Source organism: Condylostylus longicornis, unplaced genomic scaffold, assembly GCF_029603195.1.
Source record: "Condylostylus longicornis isolate FDR11 unplaced genomic scaffold, ASM2960319v2 ptg000135l, whole genome shotgun sequence".
Classification (NCBI taxonomy): Eukaryota; Metazoa; Arthropoda; class Insecta; order Diptera; family Dolichopodidae; genus Condylostylus; species Condylostylus longicornis.
In genome coordinates this window covers 15,484,778-15,504,556 of record NW_026578103.1, presented here as the reverse complement: position 1 = coordinate 15,504,556, position 19,779 = coordinate 15,484,778, and the positions used below count along the sequence as shown (strand labels likewise).

Sequence of the window (19,779 nt, the reverse complement as noted above, 5' to 3'; positions counted from 1 at the left end):
ATCACTTTACTCTATACATATTTATACACATAAACACATAATTATAAATTTTTTTTAAATACACGCTCAATACTCTATATTTTATATATAGCTACTCGCGTATTATATTAAATTATAGAATAATATACTATTTTACTTGAGTTAAATAAGTTTATATTTTATATTTACGATATGATAAGAGAGCTCATATAATACTAGTCATATCATTTCTTTTGAGCTAATATTGTAGCCTCAATATTGTACTATTTAGTTTATAATTAGTATATTGTACTATGATATTCTATTTCATGTCACTTTTTTTCGTGGACTAGGGTATCCATTTGAATGGTATGTATATACAAATAAATATGTATACAACTAGACTAAGGTTCCATTTAAATACATATAACAATCTAGCAGTTGGGAATAGTTTTATGAATGGAACTATGTTTTGTATATGAATCCCAGTTTTAAAACTAACCTATAAATTTAAGTTTGAGGGTTTGACTCAAGAGTCTATTTTTATGTATCTACTACTTAATAAAGCGATCTACTGCAACAAACTTTTCTCAATTACAGTATTTTTCTATATAGGCTAATGTAATGTATCTCAAGTTTAATAGAGAATTCGCATTCATTTAAAATGTTATACATTTGCAGCTCTTACTATTAGAGTGTTATAGATAATTGAAGCTTTACCTTGCTTTTATTGTTGTACGCTTAAAGGGCTAGGCAACTAAAATGCTGCGCGTTTAAAGTTTATTTGTATTTTACGAATCTGAAGTATTAAATTTGTTTTGTATACCAATAAACTAATAACACTTATAAAATGTCTTATTCTCGTGAAGTGTTATACATGTAAAGTTTCATGTGCTTGTGGTGTTATTCCTCGTGGAGTTTATGAGTCTTCAACCGCTATAAACCTTGTACATTTCTAGCCAAGGAAGACTGTTATATATATCTGAAGTGTTATATACTGAGAATGTTATAATCATGTATTATTAGTTGTTATACATACTCCTAAATGGAACGCAAAAAGTATAAGATAATACAAAAACTATAATAATAACAATAGTAATCAGAAGAATAAGAAGAAAAATCTAAATAAAATGAAAAAATTAAAAAATAAAAAAAGCTCTTAAAGTACGAAAAAAAAAAAAGAAATAAAGTAAGAAAATGGAAAAAAAAATTATATACTTATAATCTTTATAATAAGTAAAATACATATTGATGGGGATATTTATGTAGAACAACAATACACGTAGTGTGACGTTATTATTTGATATCTTAACTAACTATAACTTGTAAATTTCAATATTAAATATTAAGAAAACAAAATAAAGAGCAGCAAAGTTTGTTTTTCTTATACAAACCTGCATACATTTACATATGTACGTATTAATATATGATATACGTACAACAAGAATATAACATAATAGCTACAAACTTTTTTGAATACACAGCGTTTCTCAATAAAGATTTTCAAGCGTACATATGTATATAAATGAAGAGCATTCTGTAAGACCTTAAAATTAATTGTATATACTTACATATATAAGATAGATCACAGATGTTAAATAATGTATAATATAGATAGTAAAATATGTTGTGTGGTATGCTTAATATTAATTTATAAGTAAATTTATTTACACTATGCAATGTTATGAAGATGAAATAAAGATGAATGTACATAACGTATATAACTTTAAGGTTACATTATATATCAAATGTAGTTTGCCATAACGTCTTTATAGTATGCTTTATTGCTCATATAAAATTCTATCCAAAAGATTTCGATATACATAATTATGTACATACATTTTGTATGATATTCGTATGGATATAAATATATGTCATTGTTAGAAATTTAGTTAAAAATCATGAATCCTTTACTACAAGAAAGTATGAGAATTTGTCAAAAAAATCTTCCCTGGATAGTATATCACACTGTGGTAGCTCTATAAAAATGAAAAAATCTAATACGATTACAAAAGAGCACATTATTCAAAATTAAATTAAAATTTATTAGATCGATAACAGAGAAAATTTAACATTCTGACATCAATTACATTCTGTCAAGAAACTATGTTATTAATCATAATGACATTTTGAGTTGAAAGCGTTTCATTAGCTGTATTATTTAAATTATTTGTATTCTGATCTTATTAAAAATACCTAATTAGGTGACAATATGATAATTAAAAAATTACTCAGAGAGTAAATTTCATTGAAAACGTAAAAATTTCCCTTTACCGTATTTTTAATGAATGTATTTACAGAGATATTCCGATGATATGGAATAAATTTTAAAAATAAACTATTTTTTATAATATGATATTGTTGGAAAAATTTTCAAATTTAAAATTGATTGCTTATTATTTTTTTGAATTAAAATTATTTATTTAGTAATTGAATGAAATTTATTATTTATCAATATTGTAATTTCTTCAAAGGATTAATTGAAATATTTAAATTATATTTAATGGCTAGATACTTTATTAATTATTATTTTAGTATAATGAATTAATAAAATTATATTTCCGGTTATATATTCCAGGAAATAGAGGAAATTAATGCGTTTTCTTCATCACAACTTTGTGTTTTAATATTCTAAAACTTACACATAGTACTCTTGATATTTATAAATTTTTTAAAATACAAAATTTTGTAATGAATGTAACTATAACATTGTTAAGCAGTGTGTTATTTAATAGCAATCTAAGGAAAATCCCAATTGAATTGAAACTTTGTGGTGTTCAAATAGTACATACCCAAATAGATAAATTATATTATATTATAAACCTATAATTTTAAATTCCACAAAGTTTGTAACTGGACAGTATAAATAAGAATTAATTTTAAAGAACTGCATTTTTCTTTTTTTTAGTTTTATATTAAATCTAATAAAAATTAAATGTAAAATTTTCACGAATTCATAAAAATTTTGATTACTTTCGCTTTATTGTAAATATACATATAGTTCAACTTGAAATTTTTATATATAATATGCATATACAAACATAATTATATTTCTAAAAATTATATACCAAACTAATTAAATATTCACAAAATTATATATGAGTTCATATAAATTCTTATAAATATAACAATAAAAATATCATTATCATGTAAATTTCAACAATGCACTTTCATACATAAATATTTGTGTGTGTTATGCAGTTTTACATTTATTTTATACAAAAAATGGTACATACACACACATATTTTTATTATTCTTATACCATCTAGATGGGTAAATAATGTCATTATCACACTATGATGCACAAATAAAAACTAAAATAATTGTTGGAAAATTTATTTAATATTTTTTTGTACTATTTATGTACATAATATGCATTTATATAGAAATAATATTTCTATAAAATTAATTAAAGTACTAAAATTTTTAAATACATATGTAGATAATTTTGTATTTTATAGTTAAGAAAAATAATTAAATTTATTGCATTAAATTTAAATGAGTTTTTAATTATTTTTTTTTTCTATATTGTTATAATATTTAATAATGTATTATATATATATATATAAATATTATACAGTTTTTACAATCTGCTTAAAATTTATTCAAAATTTCTTATAAAAAATTATGCGCATTTTAGAATGAGTTTAGGTTTTTTTTGAACAGGCGAATTTCTTTATTAAATGCAATTTCAATTCGCATTAAGTACTCGTATGATATACGTAAACTGCAAGTATCACAAATATGCAACTTCAGCATAAATAAAAAATTAATTGCCCTATATAGAAAGTGAAATAGCTTCCAGCAAATCAAATATTTAACTACCTCTATTGAGTAAAATAACTGAAATATAAAATACTAGGAAAATTTATTAATTAAATTTTTATTTTCTAAGAAAAGTTCAAAAATCTAAAATTGAAAAATTTTTCTATTTTTTTTTCGATTGTCAGCTGAAATATATTATATAAACATATTTAAATTTTTAATATTCTTAAATTTTTAAAATATTTAATGTTTTTAAAAATAATCAAAAATATCGAATAGGACTGACATACACGAAAAGTTTATCAATTAGCCTCATCAACATGGAAACATCAGAAGTTGATAGATTCACCATGTGACATATCGTATATAGGCGTGGCAAAAATGTCAAATTTCATTTTTATCGTAATATTTGAAATGAGTTTATCGAGAAGGCTACTCTTTAAAAATTTTGCTTGAAAATCCTGCAAATATTAAATTTGTAAGATTTTATCGGATTTGAAAACAAATTAAATAAAATTAATATAGATTTTTCACAATAAGACGTTAAAAATATTCTTAAAACCCCTTTTACCTAAATATGTCTTTCATTCTAAAAAGGCTTAAAAGACCAGTTTCGGTAATAAATGTAAAACATTACTTAACTCCATTTCTTATTGATCAATTTCCTATTAAAAATTATTCTCGGAAGGTTTCAATTTTCTAAGTCAAATTTTTTATAAGAGAAAAAAATAAAAAACAAGTCAACTAAAACTAAATTATATTAGTTCAAATATCAATTGTCAATAATGTCAATAAAATTAAATCTAAAATTAAATCTTATTTGAGAAATTTGATAACTTTTGCAAACATAAGATTAAATGTGATTCATAAATTCTTTGTTTCCATTTATAATTTACGAGTATTGTTTATTTTACTTATTTTATTGTGCTCAACATCTTTATTATCGCATTATTTTTCATAGTTATGGAAAATTTTTTCTATTTGTTTCATTATGCCAAGTTCCAACTAATCTTGGACTATAAAGAGCATTAATAAAAAAAAAGTTTAAAAATCTCTGAATATTTCTTTTTAAATCCAAAAACTAAAAATAAAATTCATATGACTCTAAAAATTAGTAATTTTTACTTATTTTGTTTGTTAAAAAATTAAGAGCGTTGTCCGTGAAGAAGAAAAAAATAAAATTTGAAATTTTTTCATATCTTCATTTTGATTCTTATGGTTAACAATTTGTTGTTTGTTTTTTTTTCTTATTATATTTTTTTTTAAATTATAGCCATTTAGCACTTATTATTTTCTTTATTCAATAATTCTATAATTAGTTTTGTAATTTCTTTATCAATTTCATTTTTATTCTACAATTTTGGATGAAGAATATTTTTTGACAAATTAATTTTATAATATAGATACGAGTAATATTAAACATTCGTGGTGATGAAAATGAAAAAATAAAAAAAAAAATATTTATTTAATAAATCAAATTAATCTGTTAAGTGATGAAAATATTGAAAATAAATTAATTTTGTTTATAATTTTTTTTTCTATTCAGTCAGTCGATCAATTAAATTAATTTTGATTTTTATTTCTGGAAAATTATTTAATAAAGTTGGGTCAAACCAATGGTTTGTATTGTAGCACTTTTCCCTTCAACAAGTGAAAATTCTGTAACAGTCTACGAGTATGTATACCTATCACACTATTAAAATTATTTTCATTCATATACAAAACTATTTCTAGGATTGCATATATTTAGGATGATGCATACATGCAGTCTTTGAAATAAAGCAAAAATTAATATAAAGTGGGGTTAACATAATGCTCGATTTTAAGGATTAATTGTGTGAGTTAAGAAAAATAATTATATTTTTTAATGTTATGGAATTTACCGTTAGCTTTTCGTGTTTATAGAAATTTGAAAACGTTTGCGGTTTCGGAAATATAAGGCGCCAAAAATTCAAATTTTACAAATTTCAAGAGGCGATAACTTGAGAGGGGGTGGAGATGGAAAAAAATTTTCTTCTAACGAAATAAACTATTTGTTAATTTCTATAAGCCACTAAAATTTCAAGCTTCTACAGGCTGGGGTCTAGAAGAAAAATGACATCAAAAATTTGGAAAAAAAGGGCTTTAGATAACGGTAAATTTGAACGGCCATTTTGTTTTTCTAAATTTTGACTATAGCATACCGCGCTAGGGGAAGTAAGCCACTGCCTTTCTGCGTTTGCAAAATTTCAAAAATGCTTATGGTTTCATTGCAACAAATAGTTAAAATAGGCCATTTTTGTGGTTTTGGGGGGGTATAACTTCTAAAGGGGGGGAGATAGGTAAAAATTTTGTTCTACAAAAATAAGTTTCTAGTAAAAATCTATGTACGTACAAAATTTCAGCTTTCTATCTTCAAGGGTGTAGAAGTTTTGTAAACAGACACACGGACGGACGGACGGACGGACGGACGGACGGACGGACGGACGGACGGACGGACGGACGGACGGTCGGACGGACGGACGGACGGACGGACGGACGGACAGAGTGAAACTAATAAGCACTTTTTTTCAAAATTTTTTTGGAAAAGTGCTAAAAACGAGGAAAAATAGAGACCTTGTCAACTCTGTGATACGAGTACCAATTTTTTGTCCTATGGGCGAGCATATATGTCATAGCTGACTATAAGACAGACTATGATTTTAGGTTGCCATTATTACCATATTAATTAAAGCAAAAATTTTTGCACTATGTTTTCAATATTTTCTAAGATAAAGCCAAACTAAAATTGAAGTTCTATGGTAGCTACCATATGGAGTCAAAAAATTTCAACGATTTTTATCACACACATTGGTCCTACTAATATATTCGCTTGTGCGAAATTTCAATACGAGGGCTTTTATAATTTATGAGATATAGCTAAATAAATTTGAAAGTTGTATGGCAGGAATACCCGAACCAGTACCGCGATCATAAACAATTTACATATGGTTCTGGCATTTACTATAAAAAATCATTTGTTAAAATTTTGTGAACTTAGCTCAATTAGTTTTTGAGTTATCGTTGACAGACAAAGTTAAGTCGACTAAGATTTTGACGCAGATTAAAGACATATACTTATCTCGCACCTTTATTTTTCAGCATTACAAATGGTAAGGTAAATTTAGTATACTCTTCGAACATACGTTCGTACAAGTATAATTAATGTAGAAAATTTAACCAATTTATTGTTAAATTCTTTGTTTTTCTATTATAGGGCAATTAAATTTTAAGTCTTCTAATAACTTTGAGATTTATACACAAGATATTTAATAAGAAACTAAATTTGAGTATATGATTAAAGCATTAATATTACATACTCTTATTATTGAATTTGGATCAAACCAAAGATTTGTAACGTAGCATATTTCCAAGTGAAATTACATACTTTTGTTTTAAACCCATGTTCTGTAATTATAATGTTGTTACATTTTTCTAATTTTATAAAATTCGTGCATTAATACGTGATAATTATTGCATATCATTTAGGATGAGAACAAAATATGAGCTGCTAAAATTTAAAATCTTGATCACTTTCAGAGTCGGCAACTCTAGAGAGAAGAGGGGGGATTTAGAAAGACATTTTCTTCAAATGAAATTATTAAAAATTTATTAATGCCTGAAACTAAAAAAAAAAATTTTTAAATTTTTCTTGCGAAATTTCAAACAATTTTGTATTCTCGTTATAGTGAATATTGTTAAAGAATTGCATATTTGAGCCACCCTGATTGGCTTAAACGAAAATAGGCTTCATAGCGATAACAATGTGCATATAAAAAATTTTCAAGAATTTAGGAATTTGAAAACAAGGGTGGACCGACAGAATCAAATTATATTAAATTTTTTTGGAAATGTGGTAAAAAGTGTGAAACTTTTGTCTATTATTAAAAGAAAAATTGTTTGTATGAAATCCTAAATCTTTTAAAAATATTATACTTAATGTCCATGATTAAATTTCTTTAATAATATCCTTGTTTATATTCATTATTCTCCTTTAAGAACTAATATACTCGCAATACTTGCTCGTATAATAGTTGTTTACGAGGGAAATATTTAAAATAATTGAAATTGTATTTTAGAACATAACTAACTCGTTATGTTATATACTTTATTAATATAAAAATAAAACAGAAATTCGAAAACTTCAAACAATTTAATTTGAAAAAGTTCCTTAAGAAGTATAAACTGTCATTACAAGCTCTATAATTTTCTTGATATTATGATCATCAAAAGTTTAACATACATGAACATATAATTACATACTATTTATTCATTATGTAGGTATATATAGCTATATAAAAGCGTTTATTTATTTTTCTTTTGAATAATTCAATTTTTTGAATCAAAAACTTTTAAAAACTTTTTCTTTCTTTTTAAAAGAAAAATAAAAAATAATAATAATAAAGAGAAAAGCTAAACATTTTATCCTTTTTTATTTATAATTCTTAACTTTTCTTTCTTAAATGGAATGAACCAACCAAAAACCACAACCAAATCAAAAAATAACAAACACAACAAAAAAACAAAACTAAAAAAGGATCTTGATACACGTATTATTATTGGAAGTTTCTCAAAGGAACTTGCACCAAAAATATTCTGTGAAGCCTATAAACTTGGTATGTTTGGTGCTGATTATGCATGGATATTACATGAAAGTATGAGTCCACCATGGTTAGATAAAAAATCAATATTATCATCATTAACATCATTTATTGAATCATCATCATCATCATCAACTTCTTCTGGGTCAAATGAAAAATTTCCGGTAAAAACTAGTTCATCTACAATAATAAAAACAGGAACAGCAACTACAGCTACAATAAGAACTGCTACAGCAACAACAACACCGACTGCAACGGCAACAACTACAACAACAAAAACATCATCATCATCATCATCAACCTCATCATCGACCGGATATATTTCATCTGGATTGCCTTATAATGCAGATTGTTTTCATAATCAATTGATGGAAGCTGTTGAAAATCTTATTATTGTTTCCAGTCATAATAGTATTGTTGGCAATCAGATTGGTCTCAGCGGATTGGTAACATAAAATTTTTGTTTTTCTTTTTTATTTTTTATGTATTTTGCGTGTAAAATCTCACGCAAAATCTTTATAAATATATAATGAAATTTCTTATTTTATTGGAATTTAAGTAGGCATGTATGAATATAAATTACATGTACATACATGAATTTATTCCATATTTAGAAAATTTATAAATAGAAATTTTTGTATTCAATGTGCATATAAGTATGTATATCGCACCTGTAAAATAACACTGCAACAATACAAAATATTATAAAAATGAAATAATGATAGCACTATTCTGTACCCACTTCCATTTACTTTACATTGAGGGTTTTGCAATATTTTTGGTAAAAATGTGAGCAATTTTTTGTTGTAAAAAAATATGTCGCCGACTAGTTCTAAATTGAAATCCATTACAATAGCTTCACTACAATTTAAGTCAAGTGCTCTAATGCATGCCAAATTATCCCCTTAAATGCCAAATAATTGTCAATGTGAAAATAAAAACAAAACTTATAAACTTTAAGCACTCTGAGAAAAAAGTCGTTCAGCGATAAATCAATTTGATAATATGTGATTCAAAAGTGTTTAGCTTAACTGAATGCACATTTTATGTTATGGCTAGGAAATCTTTCCTTGAGGTACTTTTATTTAAAAAATGTAGTAAATTAATATTCTTAAAAATATTCTTAAAAACTGAAGCTATTTTCTAATATCATAAATATCTAATAATTTTATTCTGCAGGTGCGACATTACGTGCTGTATTACATTTCAAATCTTATTGAATCAAATGCCATTCAATATTCCCTTAATAACAAATATGTTTTTTTTTTTTATTTTTATATTTATAGAACAATGAAATGTTTTTGAATGAATTAAATTTAATGAAAGTACCAAAACCAATGTCAAAATATGCACCGCAAACTTATGATGCTGTATGGGCAATAGCACTTGCATTACGTGGAGCTGAAGATCATTGGAAAAGTCAAACAAAAAATCAATCAAAATTAGATAATTTTGATTATACTAGATATGATATGGCATTAGAATTTTTACAACAAATAGGAAAACTTAATTTTCTTGGTGTTTCCGTATGTATACCCATTAAATTTAATTACTTTTTCTTAAAAAATAGTAAAGAAGAAAAGAAAAATTATTAATTTCTTAGGGACCAGTATCATTTAGTGGACCTGATCGAATTGGTACAACAGCATTTTATCAAATACAAAAAGGTACTTTAGAACCTGTTGCATTATATTATCCAGCTGAAAGAAATTTAGATTTTCACTGTCCAAATTGTAAAACAATAAAATGGCATAGTGGTCAAATACCGATAGCAAAAAGAATTTTCAAATTGAGAGTAGTAACAATTGCACCATTAGCATTTTATACAATTGCAACGATTTCATCATTTGGAATAGCATTGTCTATAGCTTTTTTAGCATTTAATTTACATTTCCGAAAACTTAAGTAGGTTTGAATTACACACATTTTTTTTTTTATTATGTTGACTTTGCAAAATGAATTAAAAAATACATTAAAAATTTTTTTCCAATTTACAATTTTAATATAGAGCTATTAAACTTTCAAGCCCCAAATTAAGTAATATCACAGCATTTGGATGTATTTTAGTCTATATGGCAGTTATACTTTTAGGATTAGATTTTGCAACACTTCCACATTCTGAAAATGCTTTTGCAACAGTGTGCACGGTGAGTATATTATGTGTATAGTATATATGTATGTGTGTATGTACATATATTGAAATTAATTTTAATTAGTATGCTTTTTCTGCAATATATTTAAAGACAGCCTATAACCAACATATAATAGATAAAAATGCGTCAAATTTTAAAAAAAATATATAGAAAATATTTAAGAGAATTTAACATGGCTACCGGTTCCCATACATTATGAAAATATTTTTTTGATATTAGTTCTTCTTTACCCATTTATTATTATTTTATTATTGTATGTACATATATACGAGTGCATATCTAGTCCGAGCTTCCTATATTATACAAATTAAAGATTTGTATTGAAAAATTCAAGTAGAAAAAAAAGTTACGGGCTGAATACATGATTTCTAATGTTTTTAAAAAATTATTTGAAAAATTATTTGAGTGTCAACAATAAAACTAGCATAAAATATTTCTTAATTCAAAAAATTTCTACTTCTCCTTCACTCGATCGTAAACATATTAATTTGTTAAAGCATTAAGGTACCCATCAATAATATAAGTTCAATAGTTAACCTTAAAATCCACAGTATACTTGTGACGACACAAACATTTTGAAAGCATACTCGTAATTATGTTCAGAAAAGAAAATTTCTACAAAGGAACTAATTAACAAATCTCAAATTTATGTAAGCATTTGTTTCACTTTTCCAGTCATCACCATTCATTTAAAAAATATAAAATTTTTTATATTCAATCTGATTTTTCATCACGATCATTTTGTTGGCCATAATATTATTAAATTAATTCGGTACCATTACACAAGCTCACACAATTTAATTAAATCAGATGAGATTTTTTTAAGTGCAAAACTAATCTATACTATTTTTACCGACCGTATTGTGTATACAATAGGTAGGTTATTTATTTATATATGAATCATTAACGGTGACTTAAGCTTGAAAAGTAATTTAATAAATTAAAAATATTTCTCTTCGTCTCTCTTCGTTCATCTACTGCCTGAAAAGTTGCAAAAATTTCAGATTTTTGTCACGTTTATTGTGCTGAAACCTTCAGACATATGTGAGTTAACCAAACGCAGAAAGTTTATGATGTATACATTTTTCTATATCAATAAGTTACAGGAAAATTTACCGTTATATTAAAGCTCGAATCGAAAAATATATTACTAAATTTATTTTTTAGATTAACTTAAGCAAGTTTATTTCTTTTTTTTTAATTTCTTTCGCAATTACGAGTATATTAATAACAAAACTTATTAATAAATAATTTAATTAGAATTTCATTTTCGAACTTCAAACTCTAAAAGCTCTTTTCCTCCCTCACATTATCATATAAATGTGCTACTTTACAAACCAGTTTATTCGGTGTATACCTACAATTATCGTTGGTTTATGTTTGGCATTATACAAACAATGCACACAAATTTTATAGAGGACTTTTATGATTTCAATTATTATTTATTTTCGTTTACGATGATTTACATAATTTGTGAATAAAAAGAGGAACAAAAATTTTATAATTGGTTTTTTTCTGTTAGTCTTACACTTTTACCCTGAATCTTAATTAGTTGAATGACTATACACAATATAATATATAAGAATCGTATATGAAAATGTCAAATGTAATTGTAAGGATATAAATGTTCATAGAACGTCCTGGGTATTCAAATATTCACGAATGAAAATTTTAGTTGTAATTCAGGCAGTTAATGTGCATTTTCGATGCAATTTCTGTATAACGGTAAATATAATGTAAAAATTATAGCAAGGAAAACTTCATAAGAACAAAAATCAAAAAAAAAAATTGATTTTTCATTTTTGTTTATGGCATTTTCTGTTTGCAATCGTTTGTCACCAGATCGTCCATGTTAAAGGTATTTGACATAATAGCATAAGAGGAAAATTGTTTTGCTCTTTAATTTTATTTTTCTATCATTTTATATGGAAATAAATTGGCATAAAAAATAAAAAATTTAAGGGTTAAAAGCAAATTTATTGCTAAAAATTAAAATTTAATTAAGTGTTATTTTACTTTTTCACCTTTTTTTATTACAATTATTTATAAAATGTAAAAGTTCATCAACATAAATTTAATTAACGTGAGATTTTTATGTGTTTAAAATGTAAAAACTGTTCAATTCGAAATAATTGAACTTTTAAATTGTATTAAACAAAAAAATATTAAACTTGTATAAAATTTTGAAATTGTTGTGTTAATTGAACATTTTATCATGGACTTTTAAATTTTACCATTAAATTTTGAAATTTAAGTTTCTCAAACTTGTTTTCAATGTACAAATGAATTTAGTAATAAATTTGATTTATATAACGAATTTGAGAAACTAAAATTATCAAAATAAAAAGTCATAGTGTCATGCCAACAATACTAGAATTTTGAAAATGAAATAAATGAAAAAAACAAGGCATTACTCACATAAAGAAGCTCTTTTCCCTTGTACAAGTGATGAACTGCTTTTAAAAATATTTCAGAAATTACTTTTATTTATATATTGCAATATAAAAATATATAAATTTATTGCATACTTTTAGGATTAATGATTTAGTGATTTAAAAAAAATGATTATTCATTTTAATCGTATGGCATGTACCATTACCTTTTCGATTATGCAAAAATTTTCAAAACTTTTGCGGACATTTTATACATCTAAAACTTAACTGTGAGGGTATAATAAAGAAAGCATCTTGTGGTAGCTTTCTGCTTTTGCGGAATTAAAAAAAATGTTTGTATTTTTGTTACAATTAATGGTGAAAAAATTGCATATATAGATCCTTGAGAGGCTATAACTTTTAAACGGGGAAGTGCATTATCCAATAATTCTAAATATTTAAAACAACTGAATTAAAATCTTTCTGAACATAAGTCTTTAGTTTAAGTCTTTCTGAACATAATATCTGATATATAATAACAAAGGCTCATTTGAATAAAATGCTGGTAATTGCTAGTAAACCGAATTTAAAAACATTTTTTCTAAAATTATATTTCAGCATATTATAATTATTAGTAAAGACTACAATTCTTATTAATACTAATAAGAATACATTTGATAGGATTGCGGCAATAATTTTTACTTAAAGTTAAATCATCTTGTCAATACATAATATTAGATAAACATGTATACATACCTATAAATTATAATAAACACCTACTCGTATATATTAACATACAACATTTACGACCATATCAACGATATGACAATGTGGTGAATGAATTAACAAAAAAAAATCCTTTTTATAACCACATAATTTCTCACTTGCGAGAAAACCACTATACCTACCACATATTATACACATAAAAGTTACTTTGACTTAAAAGTTATTCAAAAACTAAAATGTATGTTTTTATTTGATACCAACATTTTCTTTTTATGACCCAAATATTTTTTAAGGTCTTTTTCACAGCATTTATAAGAAAATTTAAATTTTAAATTTATGTCTTTTTATGTTTTGTTTTAAGAAAATGTAGGTACAATACAAACTTACTTGAATAACAGATTTTTCCCCATATACTTTAATATTAATACAAAGTCTATGGGTGAGTGGTCCGTAAATGTTCGTATCAATTAATAATTATGTTTATTAAAAATCTTATTTGTAGTAAATCACTTTCAATTTATGATTTATGGAAACGTTTTACAACTAAATATTAAATTCAGCGCCAATCGAGGGCGCACTAAATGTCTCTTTACCAATATTACTTTATTATTCCAAACAAATTTGTTCAGTCTCTTCCTATATGCTATAAATACAATTTAGTTTGCATTTTGATTATAAAGGTTTAGACTATTTACAAATTTATTTCAAAGATTTCTTGGTGTAATATTTTATTTATACATAGATCGTATCAATGAAATAACTTTAAATTATTTAAAATCTAATTATCGGACACAATAATTTTAATTAAATTTTAATTTTAATTAAATTAAAATTCTGCTTCTATAATAATTTTAATAAAATAATTATGAAAGTTATTGAATATTATTATAATTATTGTTCAATATAGCAAAAGAGATTTGAAGAGAGAAAAAATTAATTTGACATTTTCAACTTACGTTGTCATTATTTCAAACATTGATATTGAAAATACTGAGATGATCAATCTGTCATTCTAATATACATTTTTATTATATTAACTACTAATAACCAATAAACTTTAGACTAAGTCTAAATATAATTTAAAGTACATTAAACAATCATTCCTTAAAAAATAAATTCGAAATCGAGCTTTTCGCCAATCAAGTAGCGGACAAAGAGTCTTGTATAAATAATTCATTTGAAATTAAAATATTGGAAGGACGGAAAATATTTTGTGTCATAATTTTCAATTTCATCTCAATTTCAAACCACGATTTACAGCTTTGAAAGAAGACCTATTCAGTTTAAATCAGATATTTTTATATTAGACAATAATAACGTTCATATTAACAAGTAATTAATTGTTAATAATGTACTTTGAACTCCAATCGAAAATATGCAAATAGTGTTTGAAAAGATTTCTCAGGAAACTAAAAACACTAGAGATTTTAAGAATATTAACAAATTTTTTCGTGTCATGTCCGATATATCATATATGCGAGTTGCGACGTATAGAGTACTTAACGCAAGACAATCCGAAGTTTGAATCGTATTCATATAATATGATCGGAAATTTTTAATGCTAGCTGTATTTAAGATTCTAAAACTTGATAAAAGTTTGTATAATAAAAGTAAGCTTGACAACATTTCAATAAATACTTTAATTAAATACACGAGAGATGGATGATGAATGACCAAATTATTAAATTAACACAAATCAAAAATGAAAAATGAAACGTGATGTAAAATTTAAAGCTCTTCATCTACTATTTACGATATTTATGCTCGTAATTCAAAATTTTAGATCTTGTGTCAATACACAAAATTTAAAAGGGAAATGAAATATTTTCCTTTCCATTTAAAAAATCATTTTCAGTAAATATAAAATAAAAAAAAATTGGAAAAAAAAAATCATTTTTCTGTTTTCCCTCATCCTTTTTTTGTCTTTTAAAAAGTTTAACTTTTTTACATGTTCATCCTTCACCTTCAATATTATTATTATATACGTTTTATGTTTTTATTTAATTTTTTTATTTTTTTTATTATAATTTCTGTTTTTGTCTTCTTTCTTTCATATTTTTTGTTTGTATATTTACATACACTTGTCTTCATTCGCTAAATAAACGAGGTGAACATTTTTTTTTTTTTAATATTAACTGATGTAGAAAGAGTACACTATATAAAAACGCGTATACAGTATAAAATATGAAAATTATGTGTAATGCGTAGGTGAAGAGGGGGAAAATTTGGAAAAATGAGAAAATTATATATGCATAATATAAAAAATGAAGGATTCTCTCAACAAAAATGTTATAAATATGGCAATAAAACCTTTAAAGCAGATTGTAAACATGACGTTTTATTTTTTTATTTGTTTGTTTGTTTTGATTTTGTGATTTGCGAATATGATGCGAGCATTTTCTCTCTATATATTTTTATATTATGATAATTCGTTAAATTCTTTTGAAAATTTGTTATACACAATGTATAGCAGTGTTAAATAAAAAAAAAAAAACAAAACAAGCATCAAAAGCAAAATAGAATTTTTTTTTTTCTTATATTCACCATTTAAAGAGTTATTACAGAAAAGGGAATCAGCATAAACTTATGCATAAATTAGATTTTATATAATATAAAGCAACCAAAAAATTGGCATTCAAAAATTTATTTTAAAATATTTTACCAGTCATATTGCGTCAACCCAGAATGAGTAGAAACAAACAAACAAACAAATAAAAATATATTTTATGTTATGTATATACCTGTAGATATAAATTGGGTATATTATGACAAAGAGTTCTGTTCATGGTGAAAATAAAGTGTTAAGATTTTAGTGTTTGACGTCAGAATACTTTTTCTTAGAAAATCTATATAAGAAAATTGTCCAATTTAAAGAAAAGAAATTTAAATTAGAATTTGAAATCCAAGAACAAGATCATTAATATTCAAACCTTTAAGATTTACTCATACTTTTTTTTTGTGTTTTGAGTATATTTGAGCAACAGATGTCTATAGTCTAGACTATGAAAAAAGTCCGAAATATTTTGATTAATTAAAAGAATTCCTTTGTTTTTTCTTTTTCTCCAAAATTTTATAAGTTAGAATATATTTCTTTTTTTTTCTTGGTTAATAATGTGTAATTAAAATTTAATGCTTTGTATTAAGAAGCAATATAATAGCCTTAAATGTTCAATTTTTGTTAACAAAAGATATTGAAAGAGAAAGGTAATAAAATTTTATAATAATTTTAGTCTAAAAGAAGTATTTTAAATAAAATTACATTCAAAATTGTACAACAGCTTATTTGTATAAAAATATTTTTCCCTATAGTCTATACAATTTTTATGAGAAATTTTAAGAAAAATGAGCGCAATTTAGTTTTAGTTTGCGATTACAAAGAAAATTAGCTGAAAAGGTAAACTTTTATTACTTTGTTATTTTGACGAACATGCATTTGTTAAGATACTTTCTTCCTTTATACTATTCACAAAGAGTGTACTCTTGAATACAATTAGATAATTTTTTTTGAAAAACTTATTTCCCTTGAAGAAACTTCTCAATCATCACCCTACACTTTTGAAAGTTATGACATGTTAAAGTCCTAAAAATTACATAATTTGAAAAGTTTTTATGTCGAAAAATTCTTTCCAAACTATAAAAGAAAAATTTTTTCTATATTCTCTTCAAATGTCTTTGACTTTTTAACTTGTTAGACATTTAAATTTTTATTATGTAGATATGCCAACTTTAAGTGTATGTACAATAAAAATACAGCATAATTGAATTTATTTGCAAAATTCAAGTTTTAACAGTTAATTGCCTAAATAATATTATACAAAAAGAAATATAATTAAATTAATATGCTTTTACATGATTTTCGAAACATTTAAATTTCAAAGAGATATCTATAATTATTTACTCTTTTAGAAAATTATATAAAAGAAAGAGAAATTGTACTTAAAACAGAATACGCACAGATCGTATATGTATATAGATTGTCGAAAATTGTTAAGTGCTTTTAATGCTTAAATGTCAATTATAGTTATACTACATAACACAAACATTACCATTGTGCGTCATTTATTAATGTCTGATACTATATACATACATGCAATAGTAAACATATTAAATTCATTAATGTTAAAAGATATTTTAAAAGGCATGTTATAGAGGTACCCTTTACAATTTTTTATACAAATATAATATTGCAAAATATAACAATAAATAATAGTGAGTAAATATAATTATAATTCCTTAACATAATATGAAATTTTTTTTCAATGAACACGCAAAATAAAATTATTTATGTTATAGTATTTTTAAATCACCCCCTTATGATTGCCCCGTAATATATGCAATTTTTTTTTAAATCAGAAAAAATAAATTAAATAGAAATATGATCTATTCTACTTAAATGTAACATTACAATTTATATTTACAAAATAATTACATAAATAAATAAACACTTCCTATTATATACACAAATATATTAAAAATAATTATTTTTTTAATTTCTTATTTTTAACAAAAATTTTTAACTTTGTAAGTATGTAATGAAACAGAATTATTCACTGATTGCCCGAAGCATTTAAAGACCAAAAACTTTAAATGAAAAAAATATTACAATAATAAAAATAAAGTAGAGAAAAAATAAAATACATAAAAATATTCATAACATGAAATTCGAAACAAAATTATTTTTATCCATGTTGTTAAATTCTCACAAATCCTTCAGTACATTTATTCTTACATATATACTCTATAAATCCTTTAAAATAAAATGTTTTTAATAGTTATTCTGAAATGTTCACAAATTTAAATGAGTTTAATATTGTAAAAATTAAAAATAAAGAGCAAACAAAAATGAGAAAATTTACACTATTTAAAACCTTGAAATTTTTCTTTTCTCTACAAAAATTTCTGTAAAATTAATAACAGTACTACACTACAACTCATTTCATTAGTTTCTTTTCTCTATTCTCCCCCGCCCGACTTTTTAAACTGTCCGTTATATCAAACATTTACATACATGAGTACACAATGTCATTTATTTGCTCACTTCATGTGATCGGGACCATGTTATTGTTTTCATATTTCTCTTTTTTTTTCCTATTTAACTTTTTTCCATTTTAATTTCTCTTTTTGTTTTTTATATTTTCTCCCCTATTATATTTTTGTATATTTTATTGTTATAATATTATTTTACATTTTATTTAAAATATGAAAAAGAAAATAAGAAAACAAGTCGAGAAAAAAAAAATTCAAAAATTCTATAATTTAAAAAAAAACATAATGAAATAAGAGAGAAAAGGAAAGAAAAAAAAAAACAGAAAACTTATATTTAATTTTTTTTTTACTTAAAGGCACGAGTATATCTGCTATCGGCAGGATTTTCTTTAGCATTCGGTTCAATGTTTGCTAAAACATATCGTGTACATCGTATATTTACACGTTCAGGAAGTGGTGTTTGTAAGGATAAAATGTTACAGGATACACAATTGATATCACTTGTATGTGCTCTACTGATTTTAGATGGTCTTGTTGTAACATTATGGATTGTTATGGATCCAATTGAACGACATTTGAATAATTTAACATTAGAAATCAGTTCAACTGACAGAAGTGTTGTTTATCAGCCACAGGTATATAAATATCTATATAAATATCTATATATATATATATATATGTATATGTATCTAATTTCTATGTACAATATAATAATGCATAAGAATATATTTTTATTTTTTTCAAAATATTGATTAATAAATAATTTTATTTGAATACAAAATTTTTTACAAATATTATGCCATACATACTTATAATGCTTGTATTATATTTACATTAAAAAATTATTATAATAGTATTGATTACATTTTCAATATTTTATGGTATTATTTATATATGGGCGTGTGTGTCTGTATGTATAGCAATTGTTGCTTGAAGGAGAATATATGTACATATGTATATGAATGTTTGTTTTGTAACAATTTTCGGAAGCTTAAAAAAATGACAATGTCTATTTTTATTTTTCTTATTTTATATTCAATCAGATTTTCTTCTTCTTGAAAAAAGGATAAAGGTTATTTAAATGTTAAATTCTATATTGAATATAAGTAGATGAATGTTATACATTCATATACAATATTCACTTGTACAACACATACATATACATATATTAAAATAAATTTTATATGAATTTTTAATAT

General features: G+C 23.9%; 1 protein-coding gene across 1 annotated transcript in view; it reads left to right on the top strand.

Moving 5' to 3' along the window:
- The window catches only part of LOC129615216 (uncharacterized), a 79,536-nt gene that overhangs the window by 52,989 nt on the left and 6,768 nt on the right, over positions 1 to 19,779 (top strand). The window contains exons 7-11 of the mRNA XM_055530317.1: positions 8,280 to 8,789; positions 9,630 to 9,869; positions 9,947 to 10,248; positions 10,352 to 10,490; positions 18,937 to 19,215. Coding sequence (XP_055386292.1) covers positions 8,280 to 8,789; positions 9,630 to 9,869; positions 9,947 to 10,248; positions 10,352 to 10,490; positions 18,937 to 19,215 — 1,470 coding nt within the window. The remainder of the gene's footprint in view (positions 1 to 8,279; positions 8,790 to 9,629; positions 9,870 to 9,946; positions 10,249 to 10,351; positions 10,491 to 18,936; positions 19,216 to 19,779) is intronic.